The sequence below is a fragment of the Solea solea genome, chromosome 9, assembly GCF_958295425.1.
Source record: "Solea solea chromosome 9, fSolSol10.1, whole genome shotgun sequence".
Lineage (NCBI taxonomy): Eukaryota > Metazoa > Chordata > Actinopteri > Pleuronectiformes > Soleidae > Solea > Solea solea.
This window is the reverse complement of record NC_081142.1, coordinates 22,033,376-22,055,498: the sequence shown is the minus strand read 5'-3', so window position 1 is coordinate 22,055,498 and position 22,123 is coordinate 22,033,376. Positions and strand designations below refer to the sequence as shown.

Genomic DNA, 22,123 nt, shown 5'->3' with positions numbered 1-22,123 from the left:
ACGTGTGGAAAAAGAATACTCAGTCCTTTTTTCGTGGTCCCCCTTAGTGTAAGTATAGGTGATAAAACACGCGAGCTGAGCGAGTGAGCGCTGTAACAAGGACAAATCAGAAACCCCCTGGAAGAAGTGGGTGTGTGTTTGCCTGTGTCTCATTTGCATATAAAGGGACCATGCAAAAAAAACCGAGCGTTCTGAAAGGGGCGGGTTTAGCAGGGTTATTGAACTGCTATGGTGCTTCATCCTTATGGTATTTTGACCAAAGCATTTCACAGACATGTTCATTAGGACACCAGGGAACTATTTTAACTTGGGGAATAGGGTATAATATGTCTCCTTTAACCTCTTTTTGGGCTCCCTGCTTGTCCAAATTAATATATAGCATATCTCTACAATGACACGCTCTATGTGAATTCTCTTGGTATCAAAATAAAGACAACACGTGTGAGATTCCACCACAAGTGTTAAGTTTCACTGTAGACACCAATGTGTCAGAGTAAATGCAGATGGAACCCAACATTTTAAATTAAATATCACCTTTAAAAACATGCAGTAGGAGCTTAAGAGCAAATTACGGTATTACTTTAAGTTAGAAGAGTGTCCCATTGAACCCTGTGTGTGGCGCTGCAATGTCAGAAATAAACAAATACCAAAGAAGACGTGGAGTGTGCGTAAAAAGGAATCTGTCATTCTTGTTATTGCTGTTACGTGACGTCCAGTGGGGTTAAGGGTTAGAAAGGTGGAGCTGTTACGTCATCGTTTTACCAAAAGTTGTGTATTGTTTGTATAATGTCAATCAAAAGTAACATTTTAAGACTCTAAAAGGGAAGTGACTCCACAATTTAGTTTGAAGGAAATTAATTCCCTTCATGATGATTTATAGCATCAGTGAACGTTTTCCTAGGAAGTCTCAGTCACTGGTTTCAGCTTCTTCTTCAATAGATCATGATGTCAATTTTGTAATATATGTTTCAATTTGAAGGAAAGTAGTTGAGTTTGTTTCCTCCTATCTCATCTAGAGTTCAGTGTTTTGTGTTCATCTATGTGGGAAACTTTAATCATCTTCTACAAAACCCAGTGATCCATGTGTTCCACAGTTTTCTTTTGTTAGTCTCTGAAACGTTTAAGGTTTCTCTTTCAGGGGAAAATTGATATCGGACTAAATCAAATTTTTTTTTTCATGATGTCCAAATACAGCCCATTAAACTCAATCAAAACCTGTTTTTATCAGTTATGATGTTTATTCACTTATTTTCTTTCATATCTTAAGTTGGGACAAATACTTTATGAATGAGTCATCACCTGCATCACTTGATAATGATAATATAAGTTCATCAGAAAATGAAGCAAGAATCTCGAGTGTCTCTAGAGTCTGGGTTCGTTTTTTTAAACCGTTAAAACAAACAATAATGTGCTTGCTTCTAAACCCTCTGATTGTGACGCGCTGATTACTGAATGACGCCCTCTACTGCAAAGTCTGGGTAACATCAGGAATAGTGTTGTGTTTGACTTACCTCACCGTTCAGGAAACAGTAGAGCAAGGCCACACCGAACCCCTTCAGAGCAGAAACATGGTTACATAAGACACAGATGCTGTTTGTCTTTCATTTCTTCTACTCCTGTGTTGTGTGGAACATCCGTTCATCCATCAAATCTTATTTTAGCGTTGTAGAAGGAGATAAATCCAATTCTATATTTGATTTTGGGTGAGAATTTAACACCAATCTGTGTCTTTGGACTGTGAGAGGTTCTGCCTCATTAGGACCAGATCTTAGTCTCCATGAGGACTACTGAGTCATCGTCAGAGTCAGTGTGTTGACACTGTCAGAAACTGTGTGGTCAGTAGTTTGTACTGGAGAGAGAATCTGTGTCAACACATCATCAGCAAGGATGGCTCGCCGTGATCGTATAGTGGTTAGTACTCTGCGTTGTGGCCGCAGCAACCCCGGTTCAAGTCCGGGTCACGGCAAATTTTAATGAGTAAAAGTAAAGGTTTATCACGCATACAACAAAAGATATGAAAGCTAGAATTCAGCATAAATGGAAAAATGTATAGAAAGTAACAATCATTAGCTTTTCTCTATCTCCAGCGGAATCTATCCAGTGCACTGACAACATGGTTTATGTCAATTCAAGTCCAGTGACAACCTGAGATCAACTAAACCATGACTGCTGTTAATGATGGTGTCGAAACAGCCTCACCTGAAAGGATCCCACACCCAGTTCTATGAAGAGTCGAGCTTCTGCTCCCGTGGTTTCCGGCAGGAAGGCGAACAGCATGTAGTGCATCCCAAACAGAGGGATGAGCAGCAACGTGGATTTGGCCAGTCTCCTACACACAGAGAGAAGACTGTCATGAAGACTACATGCATACATACATGTATACATACATGCATACATACATACATGCATACAGTCCATGTGTGGAGAATATCTCCTGTGTGTATATTTATTTTTGCCTCTTACTTGAAGTGACTGGTATCGTTGCCCCCGACACCAGGAGACCTCAGCTTCTGGACCAGAATACGAATCACGTTGATGAAGATGATGAAATTCACCTGTGTGAAAAACACATGAATATAAACGTGTCAACAACTTGAGTAATTTGCAGTTATTTGCACCAGTTTCTGTACAAACTCATCACAACAGCAGATAATATTATTAATAATAATAATAATAATAATAATATTTAATAATGGATGTCAATGATCAAATATGTCTTTCTTGAGTCGTTGTGCTGTGTAATTAGGATTTTTCCCAGCAGAGGGCGCACTTCAACCAACCCACCCCAGCCACAAGCTGACTAGAGTACAACAGTCCATAATTTTAGGTTATAAAAGGTGAATTAAAACACATTTTTAGATGTATTTTCTCAACTTCTGTAGCTAGATCCCCTCTTAATTCACACCATAAGCCCAGAAGGTCAACAGATTCAGAAATGTATACATTTAATGAAGCTCCGGATGTTTTACATGCATTATTGTATTATTTAAACGCTCTTGTGCACATGGTTGGAACATTTTTGTAATATTTTAAACTAGTCTTTCATTTAAATTCCTCAAACAAAGTAAATACACACAAAAAAAACACCAAAACATGAATGAAAAGGAGGAAGAATCATTATCTTGGCAAAACAACAATTAAATACAAAATGACTCGTCATATTCGATGACTAAGACGTTTCATGGCGTTCTGTTTACGTCAAAACTTCCAAAAAGTGGAATTTCAAAGCAGTTTTCCTACCATTTTCAACTTTGTCGGAGGTAGAGAAAATCCTTTTACTTGGTTGGCTTTTGGGTGGGTGGAGCTAATGGAAGTACATTAGAAATGTGTTTGGGGTCACGAGAGCAACAAGTGTGCCAAGTTTGGTTGAAATCGGAACAACTATGTACAACTTAGACACGATAGAAAGAAATCTAAAATTTCGCTTCATTTAACACAATTTTGGCCACTTGTGTCAAAAAAATCCCAAAAAATCCTCAATTAACTCCCGATCCGACCACTTTTGTCTGACCATCACCTGACTTCTAGGGGGGCGCTATAGAGCCCTGGGGTTGGTGCCCTATGCCACTATAGCATTTTGGCCAGACCTGACCCCACGGACATAATACAGTGTAGGTCCCTCACATGAATTGAGTTTGTGTCTTTCCAGCCCCTGGCATTCGTGGCTCAGGCCCTAAATATTGGAGGATTGATGATTTGTGAGTCGTATGATTCCACCTTGACACAATGATTGCAGCCTATTGGATGACAGAAACATCACTCGTGCCTCAAATCTTTTGCCCAACATGTATTCTGAATGTTTTGACATGAACTGCTGCTGCTGCTGCTGCTGCTGCTGCTGCTGCTCAGCTGTGAGTGCAAAGTAAACAGATGCTGTGGACTCGTGTGTGTGTGTGTGTGAAGGCCAGGAGGCCTCCTCTGACCGTAATCAAACCACTTCATGAAACAAACCAATAACAAATTGCACTCATTCGCCGTTTTCCGTGAAACCACCAAAGCGGTCGGTCGTCGTCATGTGAACGCCTGTGACGGCACCGAGTGACGACTCCCGCGGATCCTCAAACGGCTCCCACAGTGAGAGCCGTGCACTCACCAGCAGCGATGCCGTTATTGGAGCTTTTATGATCCACCAGATGAACGGCTCGTCTGTGTCGTCCCAGCATCTGACGCACACACACGCACACACACACACACACACACGCACGCACACGTTAATGAGAGAAACAAGGCAGTCACAGAAGAACAATATTACACACTTCAATCATCAAAACTCACAGTGTTCACCAGAGAAGCTGTCTAAAGTCTAAAATGGTTTTCTTTTTCATAGTGTGGAGAAAAAACTCTGCACTAATAACTTAATGAATTCGTCTCACTCGTGCATTATGTATTTATTAAAAGGACAAGGTTATTAAAGGATTAAAAGCATTACAGAAATGTTCTTTCAATCAAAAGTAACATTTTCCAAGTGTGTTTAAAAACAAGAGTTAATCAGTTTCAATTCATTGACGTCCTCGCAATCCCTTTGTGAAGACGCATTTTAATTCATTTCTGTTTGTATGCCTCTGTAATTTGTTTATTTGGTGAATGAAAGCATCTTTTAACGCGTTCCTTTTTTCATTTAGAACGCTGCTTTTATTCACCGGTCTTTATGTGTTTATTTTGTAAAGAAGCACTTTGCAATAATTGTTTCTTTCATTCTGAATTTCTTGATGATTTTATCCTTTTTTTACGTGTGAGTTTGAAGGAAACTTTGTTTCACTGTTAGCATTAGAATGACAAAGCATTTTATTATTATTATTATTATTTTGATGAAAACTCAAAAGCATTATATGCAGAATGCTGTTAATCTCTCTCTATAATGTTTTGTATGATACTCATTATGCAAAAACACATTATGAAATGTTGTTACATGGCTGTTGTGGCTTAATTATCGTGTCTGTTGTGTGTTTTTCTCTTTTTTGTGCATTGTTGAGCACTAAAAATCAACAAAATGTACTTAAAAAAAGAGAAAATGTCTAGTTACCACCTCATGGTTACATTAACCAACAGCTTCATTCTGCACCGTTATTATTCCAGACTCATTTAACATGAACATTGATGTCATGTTGAAGAAACCAAAAATACGTTGGGTATTTTAGGATATCTTATAGATAGTTAAGATAGATCCTTTTTGCAAAGGCAAGAAAATAAATGAAATCAGTTCATCTCTGCATTCAAGTGTGTTTTTGTGTCAATATCAAACATCAAAGATTGGAATAAACGGGCAACTTATAGACACAATGGCAACAAAACACCAAGTGGCAGTAACGATAAAGCTCAGTAATGAATACATTAGATCTTGGCAAAGAAAATAAGCAGAAAAACACCAAATGTACAGGTTAAACCACGTCCACCCTGTCTTTAAAGCAACGTAGGACTGTTTAGTCTAAATTCTGTGACATGAGCTCTCACCCCCTGTTATCGTAGAAGTTTCGAGTGAGGATCCACGCTGTTATGATTGTTGTAGGAAGACCTGAGAGACCAAAAATACAAAAGCATCTGATCGTCAGAGTCAGCTCAGGACAAAGAGACGATAAAAGAGACAGAGAGAGAGAGGGAGGGCAGAGAAAACCCACCCCAGCCGATGAGTATGTACCACCAGAAGTATTTCTTCTGGAAGACGAAGGTGAACGCGAGCAGCGTCTGCAGGTACATGCCTTCCACCAGCAGCCAGAAGTAGTTGGCGAGGATGCTGAACTGGAAGAAGGCCACGGCCGACTTACAGGACGTCTGCGGGGGGAAACGCAGCCAGGGCCACAAGAGGAGTTAGATTAGTAATGTCCTCTCACAGGGTAATATGCTGCAGGGCCAAGGCGATAATGGCCGGATATACATTTGTCATCTCTTGTATTTAAGCAGAAAGTCTCTTTATTTATCACTTCAGACGGGCAGCTGCTTTATATGGAAGCTTGTTTCTGCCAGGAAAGAAAAAAGAGGTAAAACTTAGCCTTGATAATAAAAATAAACTCAAAGTAAATCAAAATTATGAGATAAAAAAGTCATAATTATGAGATAAAGTTATAATTCTGTGACAAAAAAGTCGAAATCACAAGATTAAAAATTCAAAATTATGAGTATGACTTTTTATCTCATAATCTCAAGTTACTTTGAGGATATTTTTATTATCAAGGCTGTTTTACCTCCTTTGGGCTTCCATAACTTTGAGAGCCAGCCAGAGAACAGACAGGTTTTCGACTGGAAACTGAAGCTTACGTTGCTTTGTAAACGGCTCACTCCATGTGCCAAACCCCACGGAGAAAATCTGCCAATCTGCCATTTCACATCGCAGCACGTCTGCCTCCCTGAATCATTTCCAAAGCATCCTATTGTGACTTCTGTGATTTGAATTCCTTCTTTAAGATTTTCCTAAGTGGCATAAAGTTACCAAACAAGGAGGCAGCAGGATACAGCAGCTCCTGTGTGCCCACAAGCTTAAAAGGTGTGATTTTAAAGGTGAGATAAAGTGGTGAATACATTCATGAGATATCGTACACTTACACAGGTGTTTATTGAATGAGGCGAGCCTTTCGTTAAGTGCCTGAAATCCTTTCATTGTGTCACTGTGGCCGATAAGATCGAGAACTATCACTTTAACAGAGGTATTTTTCTCAGTTGCATTATCGTCTGTGTAAATATCTGCCGCACATGCAATAAAAGTTCCTGTGCACATTAACATGAGCAGGAAACACATTTAGACAACAAAGGACCGGGAGGCGATAAAAGCTGTTGATAGGAACATAAAAGAGAAAAAACACAGGTAACAGTAAAAGCTATTGTAATATTAAGGATATCTTATCAGTCACCATTAAACGCACAATTACTTTCAAATCTATCCTCCTGGTGGAGTTAATACTGGTGTTTTATCTGTTTCAATTTTTTGGATTACAGACATGAATTCAACTTTCTAAACTTTCTAAAAATGTTTTAAATTCTATTTAGTATTACAATGTAAGTAGTGTGGGGAAAATAATACAATCCATTTTAATGCGACATTAAATTCCCTTGATGGGTATAGACAGTGTAATCCAAAAGTGAAATCACAACATATTACATATATATATATATATATATATATATATATATATATATATGTATATATATTAAAATATATATATATATATATATATATATATATATATATATATATATATATTTTTTAAATGTTGTGTTTGAAAGAGAGAGCCATAGTGGCAGAAATCACATACTGTGTATTTAATTTAAGGAACGATTGATCAATAATGCCAAAAAAAAGGATTTGAGACCACTTACGGTCGACATGAGGCAGTGGTCGAGGTTTTCATCAGCGAACAGGACGCCATCTTTGATGAAGACGGCGCTGGCTCTCAGGATGAAGGAGAAGAAAAGGTTGATGTGGATGTAGTTCCTGGTGCAGTGGAACTTCCTGTCGAAGCAGAATGAAGCGACACGTTTCACTGATTCACTGTTTCACTGTTATACTGTTATACTGCATATAAAATCAAGGTGAGTTGTTTTGGGGACGTCTCTACTCTACCTGAAGACAGTGAAGACAAAGATGGCCGTTATGAGAGAGACCAGGGATGTGGCGTAGCCAGCGGTGTAGACCTGTTTGAAGTTGGAGAAGTAAGTCGTCTGAAATGCACACAAAAAAAAGCACTGTTATCATTCATTCATTCATTCATTCATTCATTCAGCTGTGAAGAAACTGGGACAGAGACAATACAAGATAAACACGCGCTTCTTTTGTGATATTCTTGTCTGAACACAAAGTCTGCAAGAAAATGTGAATCGATGGATTTTGACGCCGGCGTTATTGATGCGACTGTTAATCGCGTCACCGTCCAACGGTTTGTGTGACACACTTGAAACTTGGCAGACGACTCAGTGAGGACATCAGCGTGTGCCGTGCTGACTCTGACGCTGTTTGGAGGAGAAATGCAAGCGGAATCAGACGAGATGTGGCAGATATTTCCAATGTTAGTGAGAATGTGGTGCTTCTTTTTGTCTAGATGGTGATTTGTGATATTAAACGGACGTTTTGCCTAAAACACTGTACTTAAACTCTGTGATGAGACCTTTAAATGCATCTAAATTAAATTTAATTCTACATCTGAGACATTTTCTGGCTGCAAATGAACATATACATTCTTCGTCTATTCTCTGCACTAGAAACAAAATGGATGGTCCTCTGGAGCGAGGTGTCTCATCCTCCTCCTCCCACATCACTCGACGTCCTCCATCTCTACACGGAGACGAGAGTCCATATTTGCTCGAGAGTGTGTGTGTGTCAGTGAAACACTGTGAGAAGTTGTTGGTGACATTCATGTCTCCAGTGACGACGGCTGACAGTGGTGTTTCTTTTGGCGTCAGCGTGAAGGAGAGAACTGTCAATCATCCTTTTATTTTTAATAGCATCCATAATTTACCCCTTTCAAAAAAGGTAGTAATTAAAATCTCTCGACAATGAAGGTTTGAAGACAGAAATGCACGGAGTGAAAAGATCTGGGGATTATATTAATATTCACCTCTGGTTCTGTCTCCTCGTCCTCGGCAAACTCGCAGGCTTTCTCGTAGGAGGGGTACGCCTCGGACCAGCCGTGTGCTGTGCAGTTCATGTAGATGTAACCTGAAGAGGAATACAATGATTCTCAATGGAGGAAAAGACGAAAGACACAGAGGTGGACTGAAGAAGACGGCGTGAGCATGAACGGCTGCAGTTGTCATGACTATCTTTAAACGTACAGTATACACAGAGGCTAGAAGACAATACAGAGCATCTTATATCCTTTTTTTTCAGCACAACATAGATAATCTATTTAAAAAAAAGTTTTATTTTGACCAACTATATAAACACGCCTGAGCAAAAAGTACTTCAAATGTGTAAAAAAATATGTCACAGTCTTCACTTTTCTCGTTTTTATGAACAAATGACAGAAAAAAAAACACCGCTCTATTTTGTGACTTCTGCACAATTATTGCAACTTTATTTTACGACTGAAAATGCGATTATAAAATGAATCCTAACTTTGATTCCACAACACATAAGAAGAGAAAAGCCTGACTATGTGATCTATAAACACCCCCCCGCAGGAGTTTCATAATGTTCCGCAGGTGGAAGAAGGCTGTTCTGGAAATGAGTCTTATCTGTATATATACACGTGTGTGTATATCTATATATATATGTATATTGTACAAAGCTTATTCAAAGGCCTGGTCACCTGTGTGTCACTGCTGCAATCTGCGGCATGTTTTTAACCCTTTAAAACCTCAGCCTCAAAATGTCCGTCTGGACTTTTTTTTGCTTATTTTAACCATAAAAGGATCAGAAAATGTCACGTGAGTAAGTTTCCCATTTTTTTCCAGAATAACTTTCAATATCGGACAGTTTACAATGTATTGCACGTTAGAACAGTGTGTAAACAACTTAAAATGAAGAAAAACTAAAAGTTTGAACAGCATAACATATATTTAAAATAACATTTGGTTAAGTCTTTGTCTCAATGTGTAAAAACAAGCCAAAATAATGTAACTATCTACAGGCATTGTTCTAACTCTCTCCTCCCTGGTGAGAAAGACACTGATTTGTGTGAAATTACCGTAATAACCACACATCCGTTTTGACGTGCAACTTCTCAGCTTTTCAGGGTTCATTTGCATTCATCTACTCATGAGTTTCAGTGTCACTGCTATTTGTCACACGTCACACGTGTGGTTCCCAGCAACAATAGACAAAGAAAAGCTCAGTAGATGATGGTATTGACATTCCACCAACATAGTCACATAAAAACACACATCCCTCATAACAGCTTTAACGTCTGTGCTGAATCTAAACGCATGAAAAACCAAAAAAAAAACAACATTATATCTCATAAACACAAGCTGTTTTCTATCAGAGATTAATCTAAAAGTGAACTTCAGCCCATCATCCAAAACACCTCTGATGTGCAGCTGGTGAACCACACCTCATTACTACACCTCAGTAATCCCGTCCAATCTCTGGATTGGGTATGTTTAATATGTTTGTTTATTCCCTGTTTATTCCCTCCCTCGTGCTGTGATTGGCGGGTACATTAATGGACGCACGGTTGACCGCGCCGCTGACCTCGCCGTGCGCCCGAGACTCGTTCACGATCACCTCCTGCTGCAAATATACACGACCCTACGACATTATCCACTTCATCCTCAGTTTATCTCAGTGGTAATTTAACCGCAGCCAGATTAGCATTTTCATGCTCTTTGTCCTTTTTCTCTTCCACCTCACCTTTGCCGACCGTGAGAATAAATGAGCGTAAGCTCTGCCACCTACAGTATTCAACCCTGAAAACATTTATTCTCTTCTTGTGAATTTAATTGGCTTCACTGGGTTCAGTTCTGTTTGCAATTCAAATATTATGAAAAAAAAAATAAGGTTTTTTTTCCCCATAAGGCTCAATTTAAATCCTTATTATCAAAACCTTGAATATAATCCCAACATAAAAAGACACAGTAGTTACAATGTTAGACAAAGGGAAAATGACATTTTATTAAATGATTAAATGAATTAAATTAGAGAATTATTTGATATGATTGAAGAGTATTCATATTTTAATCATTCCACACGGTTGTTCTCTTTAGAAAAAGATGATTTTATCCACCTTGGACAGATGGACACAAACATGTGGAGAACAAAACTGATTGAAACGTTTTCGACCGTCTGAGTTTTATGTGAGTGATAAAAGTGACGCGTCAACGATCGCACTGAAGGAGCAGAAGCCAGAACGCTATACTGTGACCAATATAACTGATAAACACTGGCAGTGATTGGAAACAGGCGGCATTATTTAGGACGGTATCGTTCCCTGTAGAACGCTGAGATACAAGCATGAATCACAATGAACACAAAACACTTTGGTGATCGAGAGCCAAGATAATTACTGCTATTATTGTAAATTTGATTTATAGAGCTCTCTTTTAAAGAGGCTTCACTGATTAAAAAAAAAAGGTCATAAAACAAACACAGATAAAATGTCAGTATTGTTCATAAATGAAAAGCAATTCCCAAGAGGTGAGTTTTAACGAGGGGTTTGAGTGTGTGGCGGTGAGAGCAATTGTGTGTGTGTGTGTGGAGAGACTGTCTATAGCCGGGGTCTCAAACTTGCGGGCTGTGGGCCACATGCAGCCCCTCAGTTGATGTCCTGCGGCCCAACACTTATTTTAAATGTATAATGAAAAGTGGCCCAAAAGAAAAGTACATTTTTCCCCCAACTGTTGGACTTTTTCCCGCCCGCCTCCTGACCAGACTAGAAGTTCACCTGTCCCCAGGTCATTTTGAGTTTGAGGCCCCAGGACTACAGAGCTTTTTCCCCTCAGGTCTGGTTCTTGGTTCTTGTGTCAGTGAAACACGAACATACTCTCTGTCCATCTGTCTGTATATCACGTATCAGCGGTGGTCGTCTTCTGTGTTCTCCAGTGTAATCTGGTAATCTGTAATTCCGCTCCACTCCACTTCCACACTTTTTCAGGCACGTGGAACACGCAGACACGTATGTGTGTGCGCGCTGAATAAATGTTGTTTACTGCCATCGCCGCTCATAACTCACAAGTCCATTATCAGCCTCCACCATGAATATGCATCATTCCTAATGAATCTGTTACTTTGGCGTGGACACTTATGAATAATAATAACTTTAATAAAATCACTCACTGAATTCCTGTTCGCTGGGGAGCCGTAAACAAGCAAGCAAACAAACAAACACGTGCGCACAAGCGGGTAATTTCTCAGAAGAGACATAAAACCGGTGATTTTCATTATAGGACCGAGTGTTCTGCACTAAAACTCCATCTGCCTGTTAATGACAGAGGCTGAAGATCACCAGTCGCTACTGGAAACTGTTAATATGAAGGGAGAGGCTGTGACTAAATATCCAATAATACCAACTCTATATTGTACGTTCTAATTAACTAACGCCACGCTGTTGTATTTTTGCAAAAACATCAGCTAGGATTCAAGACTTAATACTTTATAGTGATTGTGTCGGACAAAACAATTGCTTTGTGAATACAATATCAATAAATCAATCAAAGAGTGATCCATTAAAGGAGAGTGCATTCAAAATCTCAGGGAGTGAGAGGGATCATTTAAAAGCGGAGATCATAAATAATATGATCTCCTTTAAACGACGCAACACAGATGTCAAATCTGCTGTCGATTAAACTCAAAAGAGAAATCACAGAGAGAACTTGAGAAAAGATGTATTTTCTTATGTGTTTTTTATAACTTCTCTTACAAGAGAGAAATAAGACACATAGAAGAAGTCTTGGGAAGAACTCCACTTGATAGGAACAGTGGACTGTCGGAGGGTGAGAGTGCCGAGTGCTGAGACAGAAGATGCTCTTGGAAGAGCTGGGTCTTCAAGAGCTTCTTGAAGATTGACCAGAAGTTCTGTTCTGGTAGCACTTGGTAGATCATTCCACCAGCGTGGAACGACACGTACAAAGAGTCTGGATCGTCTTGTGCAGGGTGTTGGCACCGCCAGACGACAATCCTTTGATGAACGAAGTAGTCGAGGGGTAACACAAGCCTTTAGGAGAGCGTTTAAGTAGGTGGGAGCTAGCATCAGTGATTTGAATTTGGTAGCCAGTGGAGCTCCATGAACAGAGGGCTGACATGGGACCTTTTAAGCTGATTGAAGACCATCTGTAGTGGTTTCACAGCACAGGTCAGGAGGCCTGTTAGCAGGGTGTTGCAATAGTCGATGACCAGAGCCTGTACTAGGACCTGGGTAGCCTGTTGAGTTAGGTACGGTCTGATTTCTCTTATATTGAATAGTGCAAAGCGACATGACCGGGCAACAACTGGTCAATCATGACACCCAAGTTTCTTGCTCTCTTGGAAGGAGCCAGTTCAGTTTTAGAGAGGTGTAGCTGGAGGTGATGGGCTTTCATCCATGCAGATATGTCAGAGATGTCATCATCATCATCATCATCATCATCCTCCGCTTATCCGGGGCCGGGTCGCGGGGGCAGCAGTTTCAGCAAGGGACCCCAAACTTCCTTTTCCTGAGCCGCATTGACCAGCTCCAACTGAGGGATCCCGAGGCGTTCCCAGGCCAGAGTGGAGATGTAATCTCTCCACCTTGTCCTAGGTCTACCCCGAGGCCTCCTCCCAGCTGGACGTGCCTGATATACCTCCCTCGGGAGGCGCCCAGGAGGCATCCTCACCAGATGCCCGAACCACCTCAACTGGCTCCTTTCAACGTGAAGGAGCAGCGGTTCTACTCCGAGCTCCCCCCGGATGACCGAGCTTCTCACCCTATCTCTAAGGGAAAGGCCGGCCACTCTCCTGAGGAATCCCATTTCGGCCGCTTGTACCCGCGATCTCGTTCTTTCGGTCATGACCCAACCTTCATGACCATAGGTGAGGATAGGAACGAAGACTGACCGGTAGATCGAGAGCTTTGCCTTCCGGCTCAGCTCCCTTTTCGTCACAACTGTGCGGTAAAGCGAATGCAGTACTGCACCAGCCGCTCCGATTCTCCGGCCCATCTCCGGCTCCCTCGTCCCCTCACTCGTGAACAAGACCCCGAGATACTTGAACTCCTTCACTATGTCAGAGATGTATTATATATTATTATATTAGCTTAGTTTTATTTATTTCATTTAATTCCCAAATAAAAAAAAACACAATATGGTCCAAGTCTTGAATGAAAAGGAGCAGAAAGAAGAAGAACCTTATTTACTCGTATGCCCCTTTTATCCCAATGAATCAATTGACATTGTCTATAAAAACAAAACAACAACAATACACAGGAAATAAAACTAGTAAATAAAATTGCCAACAATTTAACTACCACTCCATGTAATGAATGAATGCCAATGCTTCTCCGAAAAAGCTCGAGGTAAGAATGAATGTAACCTGGCCACGTGAAGACTGTAAATAACGAATGTAAACCTGGCAAACACGCAGCAGCAGCAGCAGCAGCAGCGCTCTCCCACCATGGCCTGGAGTGCGAACGCAGGAGCTTGATGACAGCCGCGCTGTTTTCCACACAAGGTCATCAGGTTTTTTTCTGCTGTTTCACGAGAAGGAAGATGAAAAGTTTGTGAATTTCATGATTCGTGGAGGAAAAAAAAAAAAAAAAATGCCCGTCCGGCTCAGAGTGTGGGGGTTTTTTGAGTTGTGGGTGGATTTATCACCATCCAGCCGCGTTAGCCTCATCGTTCACAGCCTGCAGGCCTCAAGTCCCAGCGTCGGTGGTGTGAAGAGTTTGGATTTGAGTGAAAGGTTGAAGGCTAAGGCTCCAGGGATGGCGCTAGTGCTCTGTACCGCCGCGCTTAACGAGCAGCGCCAACTCCTTCCTCGTGTTCTCGGCTCTGGCAGTGAACTCTTTGATTTTCCAATTCTTTCCCTGCGTGTTGCGAGCGCACACAGCTGCAGCTACAGCGTTTAAATTAACAACGCTGTCTGTGGAGGAGGAGGATACTCAGCGGGGGGGGGGGGGGGGGAACATCAGTGTCAGGAACATTGACTTATGAGGTCATCAGCAGCAACTTCCACCTCCTCCTTTATCCCTGCACACCGAGTGCACGGTTAACTTTCAGTGAGTCGCTGCTCTGTGTGTTTGACTCCACGTCTCCGCTTTAGGCCCGAGTCTTTTTATTGGACGTCAGTGGAAAATGTAATGTGTCTCACAACCTGGACATGTCTCACTGCCTCTGCTGCAACACAAGTGGACGGGATTCAGCCAGTGTTTCAGCACAAGCGTGTGTTACTGGGTTTCTTTCGGCTTCTCCCTCTCTAGGGGTCGGCACATATTTGATTTGGCAGATGTTTATTTGACACAGCATGCTTTTCCTGAGCCTTTCTGCATGGAGTTTGCATTTTCTCCCCCATGTGCGCGTAGGGTTTTCTCCGGGTTTTTAAACATAAACCCATTATGTTTACACAACTCCACTGTACACACAAACATTTTTATTAAAATTTTATAATAAATACTATTAGGCCCTGGGATGGGTAAATGAATGGCAGAAACATTGATTTAGATGCATTGGGGTTTTTTCCCCGATTTTTAAAAAAAACGAATTTGTTCCTAGTGGCAGAAAATGTCCTCCCAAAAACTGCTGTAAAAATATTATCTTTTAAAACTACTTCAGCCTGAAATATATATATCAAATAATAATAATAATAATAATAATAATGATAAAATGTTAACTCTTTAAAGGCCATTATGTTTTTAAAAATATTAATATATAATGTTTTTACAACTGTAACAACCACAAGCAACTTTGGGAAGGTGGCATTTTCTGCCACTAGGAACAAATTAGTAAGTTCTTACGTAGCTTAGCCATTTTAGGCTAATTTAAGAAACTGGGATGACAGTTCTAAAGTTTACCTGTGGAAAATTTGAGCTATATTCATTCAACACAGCCAAAATGGCTGAACCATAAAAAAGATGAAATGTCCCTAGGAGTTAAGCTTAACTTTTTTAACACACTTAAAGCCTTTTAACACTGTGCTTGATTGAATTGACTGAACTATTGAAAGTATAGACGCCCAACGTATGCGTCATTACATTCAATAATGCCTTCACCAATAACCTGGTGAAACGTCACACGGCATAAATGCTCGTAAGCTTTAGCAAAGATGGCTGAGTGAGAGCTGTCGTTAGAATCTGACCCGCACAATCTGGATTAAAAACTGACGTGAGGGGAAAAAAAGTGAGCTGGAGAGAAGCCACACAAAATATGTTTGAAAGCAAACTAAAATACAATATTTTGGCAACAACATGACCCTCAACACGTCACGTTACCACCTCAGAGGTGGCAGATAAACAAACGGCTCCTGTTGCTGCCGACCCGGCGAAAACAAAATTTAACGGGTGATGAAAAACCTTCTACCAAAGTGAGAAAACAAACTCTGTTGACATTTTCACTGCAGAGGATTGAGATATTTGTTTCTTTCTGTTTGGTTTCCAGTCAAATATGTTGAGAATTTAATGATGGATCTTTAAATACACTGGTTTTTTTTTTTAAAGATGCAGTGATGTAATAGCTTTAGAATCAGTTTCAGAATCTCAATCGAATCAAATTGTGAGGTTTCTTAAGATTCTCAACCCTAGAAGACACTGGACGTCCAATCAACCAAGTCGTTTTGGAGACAAACCTTGCTCAGAAGTACCCCAGCCCTTGACCTGCCAAGATTCAAACCAGCAACCCTCCAGTTAAAAGCTAAGTTCCTTTTCCATGGGCTTTCCCTCTGAGATCAATAACAGAGATATTGAAAATTGAAAAACCGTCTGGCCTGACTTTCTTTTTCTGTCTAATATTTTTTGATTAAAAAAAAATAAAAGTCACTTTCTCTTTTCTGGCCTCATGTTTATTTTGTAGCTCCCTAAAGCACCGGCTTTGCAGTTTTATTACTTACACTTTTTTCAAAAGTTCATGTGTTCATTAGACGGTTTGCGAGCAGCAAACCTCTTGTGTCAACTGTAACGGAAGAGTTTTGATGAAATTTCCTTGCCGATGTTGGTTATTGCACAAGTAATGGGGCCGTAAAGAAATTACAAGATTTCGGCGCTGATGTGATGTTTGCGCTCTCTGAGTGCTTTTCAATCAATATTTGTGGCTCCACTTTTCTTCAATTTGTGGCAAAATTGTACCTCAATCACATCAGCAACGCAATTGTTTTCCATCCACTGTCGAACAACATGATAACGGTAAATTTGTGATGAGTAAAAAAACCCTTCTCATTCATTGAATTTTATTGTTAAGCTGTGTAATTTTATGGGTCATTTTAAGGATTCCATACTCCAAAGCTCCATAGAACGACTGAAAGTGTTGATTTATTTGTCATATGGAGCCAAAACAAGAAAATAATCTTATTTAAGAAGCTGAAAAACCAATAAAATGTCTGTTTGTGGTATCATCACTGTAGACTTGCACTGCTGTTATCTTTTTTTATTTTTACTAGATATGGACCTGCAGGATGTGCAAAGGTCTCACTTGTTGACATGAAATAGTGGCCCAAAAACTGGTTTCACCAGTCGCATTAATTAGGGTTCCACTCCAGATTGAGGAGAGAACCGTGAGCTCCAGGCAGAGAAAGTTCAGACAACACAACACAAAGTAAAATGACACTGCTGCTATTCCGAGTTTCACGCAGAAATCAACATGGCCTTAAGACAGACTATTTACTGACAACATCAATGGAGGAGAAGCCAGTGGAGGCACAACACAAGCAGCGGGAGGATAAAACAAAAGAGCAACTGTTGGCAGAAGAATTCATCATTTCTCTCCACAGCTTCAAACGCGGCTGATTTGAGAATTTCTGCTTCTGCACAAATAAGAGAAATAAGTAGATACGGACTTTCAGTTTTAAATCTCCCAAAAGCAGCCGGTCACATTCTGGAAAATGCAGTTATAACGTGTGCTTCTCCTCTGAAGTTATGGCCAAATCTGTGTTTGGTAAGGTCATGGTGACAATGACCTTTGACCCCCGAATTACAGTCAACTCATCTTGTGAATTTCTTGTGAATGCCAAAGAATTCAGATTTGGCGTTCACAAGAAAGGGGGAGGAGCATTTAGACAACCCGAAGACAAGATCTGGACGTGGAAGTCAACGGAGAGGAGACAGAAAAAGTGCAACTGTGGACAATAATAAATAAACAAATATAAAAACATTATTGCATAGTTTTTGATGTGGCCCACCACCAGTTTTTACTCTTTATAAATTCATTTCTCATCAGAAATGTTTTTTTTTTATTGTGAAATATATATCATTCTATAAAAATAACTATAGTTTTTCTTTTGAATCTGGTGAAATGTATCACTATATGATGTCATTTTAAGCTTTTTCATGACCGGCCCCCTCTTGACCACACTAGATGCTCATTGGCCCCTCAGGTCACGTGAGTTTGAGACATTATTTGTCATCACATTGGTGATTATAATAAATAAAGAAACAAACTATTAATTTTTACTGTAGTTCTAGACAGCATCCCACAGCCTCCCACAGCTCCGCCTTCAAACATGACCCACCTCTGTCAAAGCCCGGGTGATTTACCTTCATTATTAGCAAACAGCTGGGACACGTTGGCACAGGAGACGCTGACCACCTGTCCCACCTCAGCGCGGTTCCAGCACCGAATTTCGTCCCACACTGTCGGACAACCTGAGACAAAACAAGAGCATTTATCACATGTTGGAGAGAGAGAGAACATGGGCTACATTTTATTGCTGTATCCTCCACGTGAGGGTCGCAGGGGCCTCTAACCCAAACACAAGTTAAGGGACACATAGAGACAACCATATGGTCAATTTAGAGTGTCCAATTTGCATAATCCCCAAATCTGAATGTTTTTCGATTGTGGGAGGAAGTGGGAGAACCCGGAGAGAACCCACACACACACAAGGAGAACATTTAAACTCCATGCAGAAAGACCCTTGTTGTGACCGGGCCTCAAAGCCTTGCTGCAAAGCCAAGAGTGCTGACCACTACCACACATTCCTTCAAGCTATAAGAATATTTGAGTGTATTTAAGTCGAGTGATGTCAGTTTCCTGGTTGCAGTGAAGAGAAGGGACATTTTATTTGGTGATGTTCTCATCCCACGCCTTGTCTCTGCTGTTCTCCTCCACACCTCGCTGGTTTGCAGCGGCGGAGGCTGCAGGGGAGAGCTTGTCAGCCATGTGATTGGGAGGGAGAGGAGGGGGAGGAGGAGGAGGAGGACAGCAGTAATGAGGAGTCCCTCATCTCTCCCCCTCTCTCCCCCTCTCTCTCTCTCTGTGTCTCTCTCTGCCACCACATCGCCTCACACATCAAAGTCTCTCGGCTCTCGGTGTCAATTAAAACACGCAGACACACACCAACACTCATTCATAATAAAACACAGATTTGGCTCCTGCAAGACTTTCTCCTGCCAAATATGTGATGAGACAAACATCTCGCTGATGTCAAAACTCTAGCTTTATATAGGATTTTTTTCTTTTCCTCCATCATTGGAGCTGCATTTTCTTGGTGCGCCGTATCGACTGAAAGTGGCATGTGATTAGACGCTTATTGTAACTGCTCTAATGGCTCTCCAGGTAATGAAAAGCCTGTGTTGCGGAATAAAAGGGCACGGTATACGCCTTTGTTTGACTCGCAGTGTGTGTGAAAGGAGCTCTGCAGGAGGCATCAGTAAGTTCCTCAGTAGGTGCTAATTAAAGCAAAGGTCCTGACACTGAGGGGATAATGCAGTGGATGAATGGACTGGTGCTCTTGCATCTATTTGTCCCTTATTTTCTCTCTCTCTCCATAAATATTCTCTGCTTCTCTGCTTGGTTTCTAATCAGCGGTCTGTGACTGGCAGTTATGTAATCTTCCTCGACAGCATCATTATGCTCACACATGCACGGACGTCTCGCGGAGCCGCACCTTTTCACACTGTGGCAACAGAGCGGCCTCCGAATGAACTGAGCGTGCGATGTTCCCTTTTGTGTTCCTTTATGCTTTTAGATCAAATTTAGATGAGAGCGTCGTGGAAGGGGAGGCAAAACATCTCATTTTACGACTCGGAACTGATGCGAACAATTTATTCATTCCAGGAGGACGACCCACACGGCTGGTCTCGTATTAAAGCGTTCACTTTTTACACATTTTATTATGTAGAAGATTCATTTTTTTTAATGAAAAAGTAGGAGTTGGCAGGTGCTCATTAAATTCTAACCCTCTATATAAGAAATGACTTGTATAAATTATAAAGTATAATGTTCAGACATGATATCACTGCACCCGCAATTTTGAGAAATACTGAATAAATCTTACATTGTCAATGCATTTAACCTGGTTCACAATACGCACTTGAGAGATTTTATGGTTCTGTTTAAGCAGCTCAACATAAAGTGGATTGGATTTGGAGACAGAGTTATTGGTGAGGTTCCATCATGCGTTCATGATTTGAAGATGAACAGAAAGTTCAAAAGAAGTCTTGAAAAATCACAAAGTTTTTACTGCGTGAGGGAGGTGAGAAAGTTCATGTTTGGATAAAGGGTAACGGCAAAAAAAAACAAAAGTGCAATGGAATGGTGAGTAAAGGATGACATTTAGAAGTCACAAGAATGAAATGTCAGTCCAGCGTCTGTATTTCACGGCAGGTGAGAGGAGCTTTGTGTGGACTGATGAGGAAACCACAGCATTCCTCAATTTAGTGATGTTCGGATGCTGCTTCCCTCTATTTGTTCACGTTAACTCATTATATTCACATGTGTATTTTATCTTCCTAAATCGTTAGCCCCCGGTATGGGGGGCAAAAAAACTCACAGCGACGCACATTAATCAAAGGCACATTTACCTGCTGCATTATTGACACGCTGCATACCCACAGAAAGCTCAGGAACTCGGCTAAAAGCTCATAAAAAACATTCCTATGTTCACCAAACACAGACTGAACGCCGAGTAATCTGACCAACACCAGCCGAAAACACCATAACAGGGAGAATCAGCGCCGTCATGTTGACAAAAAACAACAACATGTCTGCTCGACAGTAGAGACTCCACAGATTATATCACTCTACGACCAAAACTCACGGATCCAGCCACAAAATAAGAGCAAAACAACAACTCACTTTCAAGAAACACATGTACCTATGTTGTTGAGCAAAACAAGCTGTTTTCACCGGAACAAAGCCGCTTCTAACGGAGAACTAGACTTCCCAGCATGCTTTGGGGCCTCTTCCTGGTCTGATTGGTCATTCCAGACGGCCGTTAGTTTGTTTTGATTGGAGAAGGGCGAATGTCCGTCAAACTACGTCATATGCATTCGCGTCCTTCTGACGTGCGAACAGAGGGACCGCAGCCTGATCCTAATGGCTTTGATGATTAAAACGAGCTGTCAATCACCCAGATTGGCCAATCACAGCCGGAGCTATGTTGTCTCTGACACTCCAGAGAAAAATGCCCCAAATATATTTGATTTTTTTAATCATTTTTTATTTTTTTAATTGTAAGTCAAATTAAATGGGTTTAATCATTTTTTAGCCATAGTAATCTTAAATGGCATAGTATCTATGGTATCTACAGTGAAACTTACACTTCACGTGTTATCTTTGATTATCTTAGTTATCTTTTAAGAGGTTAATATTTCAGATACATTTGAAGTGTAACCAGATAAACACGTGTCTGGAGATGCAAAATATCTTGACATTATTAAAATGAATCAAATTCACCATTTTCTCTGAAACCATCACCAGAGGGCGCTCCATGTGAAAACCATTCCTTTGTCAAATTTGACGTACAGCACATAAATGCCGGGATTCTCAACACCAGCAAAGTTGCAGGGGATCAGCAACACAGTTAACATCTGTCATGAAACAGAATAGTTGATATGAAAGTTTACGACACATTTAATTGGTTCTCCGCAGTGGCTTTCATGATTAGGGGAGGCTGAGGACTCGGAGAAGGTCTTTGACGAGGGGAAATGTTTGTTGTGTTGGTTTTAAAAAATGTTCAAAGACAAACACATCATTTCTGTTTAATGCCTGACGCACAGCTGCCATCTCATTTGATTTATTGGATTATCTTTTCCGTCAAGGGCTGAGGAGACAAAGTCAAACTAGAATGGTCCCAGTTCAGACTTGCGTTAGTTGTTTTTTCTAGAGGGATTAAGCCATTCTGACATTCATGTGACCTCTAGATAGATAGATAGATAGATAGACTGAAAGTAATTAAGTAAATAATCAACACATTGATTGATTACAAAAATAAGGCAGATATAAAGTGGGAAGGCGCGTGAGATTTCACCAAACGTCAGTCTAAACCTATATCCTCTGTTTTCTTTTCATCTCCAGAGCCATATCGCAGTTCTTCATTCTCACACTTCACTGGCCAGAGTTTTCATGCTTCAAAGGAGCATCCGTCTCCCGTTTGTCATGCACACAGCTGCTCCTGTAATATTGCTACGAGTAATACAGAAGACCAGGCGGCTCCACTGGGATGTACACAACAATATCTTGCCTTTTAATAAACAATGCTATGTGATAAGGGAGAAGCAGAGGTGGACAAAGAAGACGAGGATTCCGACGTGACAGTGGGGACACGGACAAAGAACTCAATCAGGAACTTCTGGACAGCGTTTGTACAATTTACTCA

At 40.7% G+C, this 22,123-nt stretch overlaps 1 protein-coding gene and 1 non-coding gene across 2 annotated transcripts in view; one reads left to right on the top strand and one right to left on the bottom strand.

The window, feature by feature from the left end:
* ghrhrb (growth hormone releasing hormone receptor b) overlaps window positions 1–22,123 on the bottom strand; it is a 43,818-nt gene that overhangs the window by 1,468 nt on the left and 20,227 nt on the right. The window contains exons 3-12 of the mRNA XM_058638824.1: window positions 18,060–18,167; window positions 8,544–8,644; window positions 7,553–7,650; window positions 7,309–7,441; window positions 5,616–5,769; window positions 5,452–5,512; window positions 4,094–4,163; window positions 2,464–2,555; window positions 2,200–2,329; window positions 1,512–1,553 (exon numbers count right to left, since the gene is read on the bottom strand). Coding sequence (XP_058494807.1) covers window positions 1,512–1,553; window positions 2,200–2,329; window positions 2,464–2,555; window positions 4,094–4,163; window positions 5,452–5,512; window positions 5,616–5,769; window positions 7,309–7,441; window positions 7,553–7,650; window positions 8,544–8,644; window positions 18,060–18,167 — 989 coding nt within the window. The remainder of the gene's footprint in view (window positions 1–1,511; window positions 1,554–2,199; window positions 2,330–2,463; window positions 2,556–4,093; window positions 4,164–5,451; window positions 5,513–5,615; window positions 5,770–7,308; window positions 7,442–7,552; window positions 7,651–8,543; window positions 8,645–18,059; window positions 18,168–22,123) is intronic.
* On the top strand, window positions 1,895–1,966 carry trnah-gug (transfer RNA histidin (anticodon GUG)). Its single transcript has one exon. It is a non-coding gene; the product is annotated as a tRNA-His (tRNA).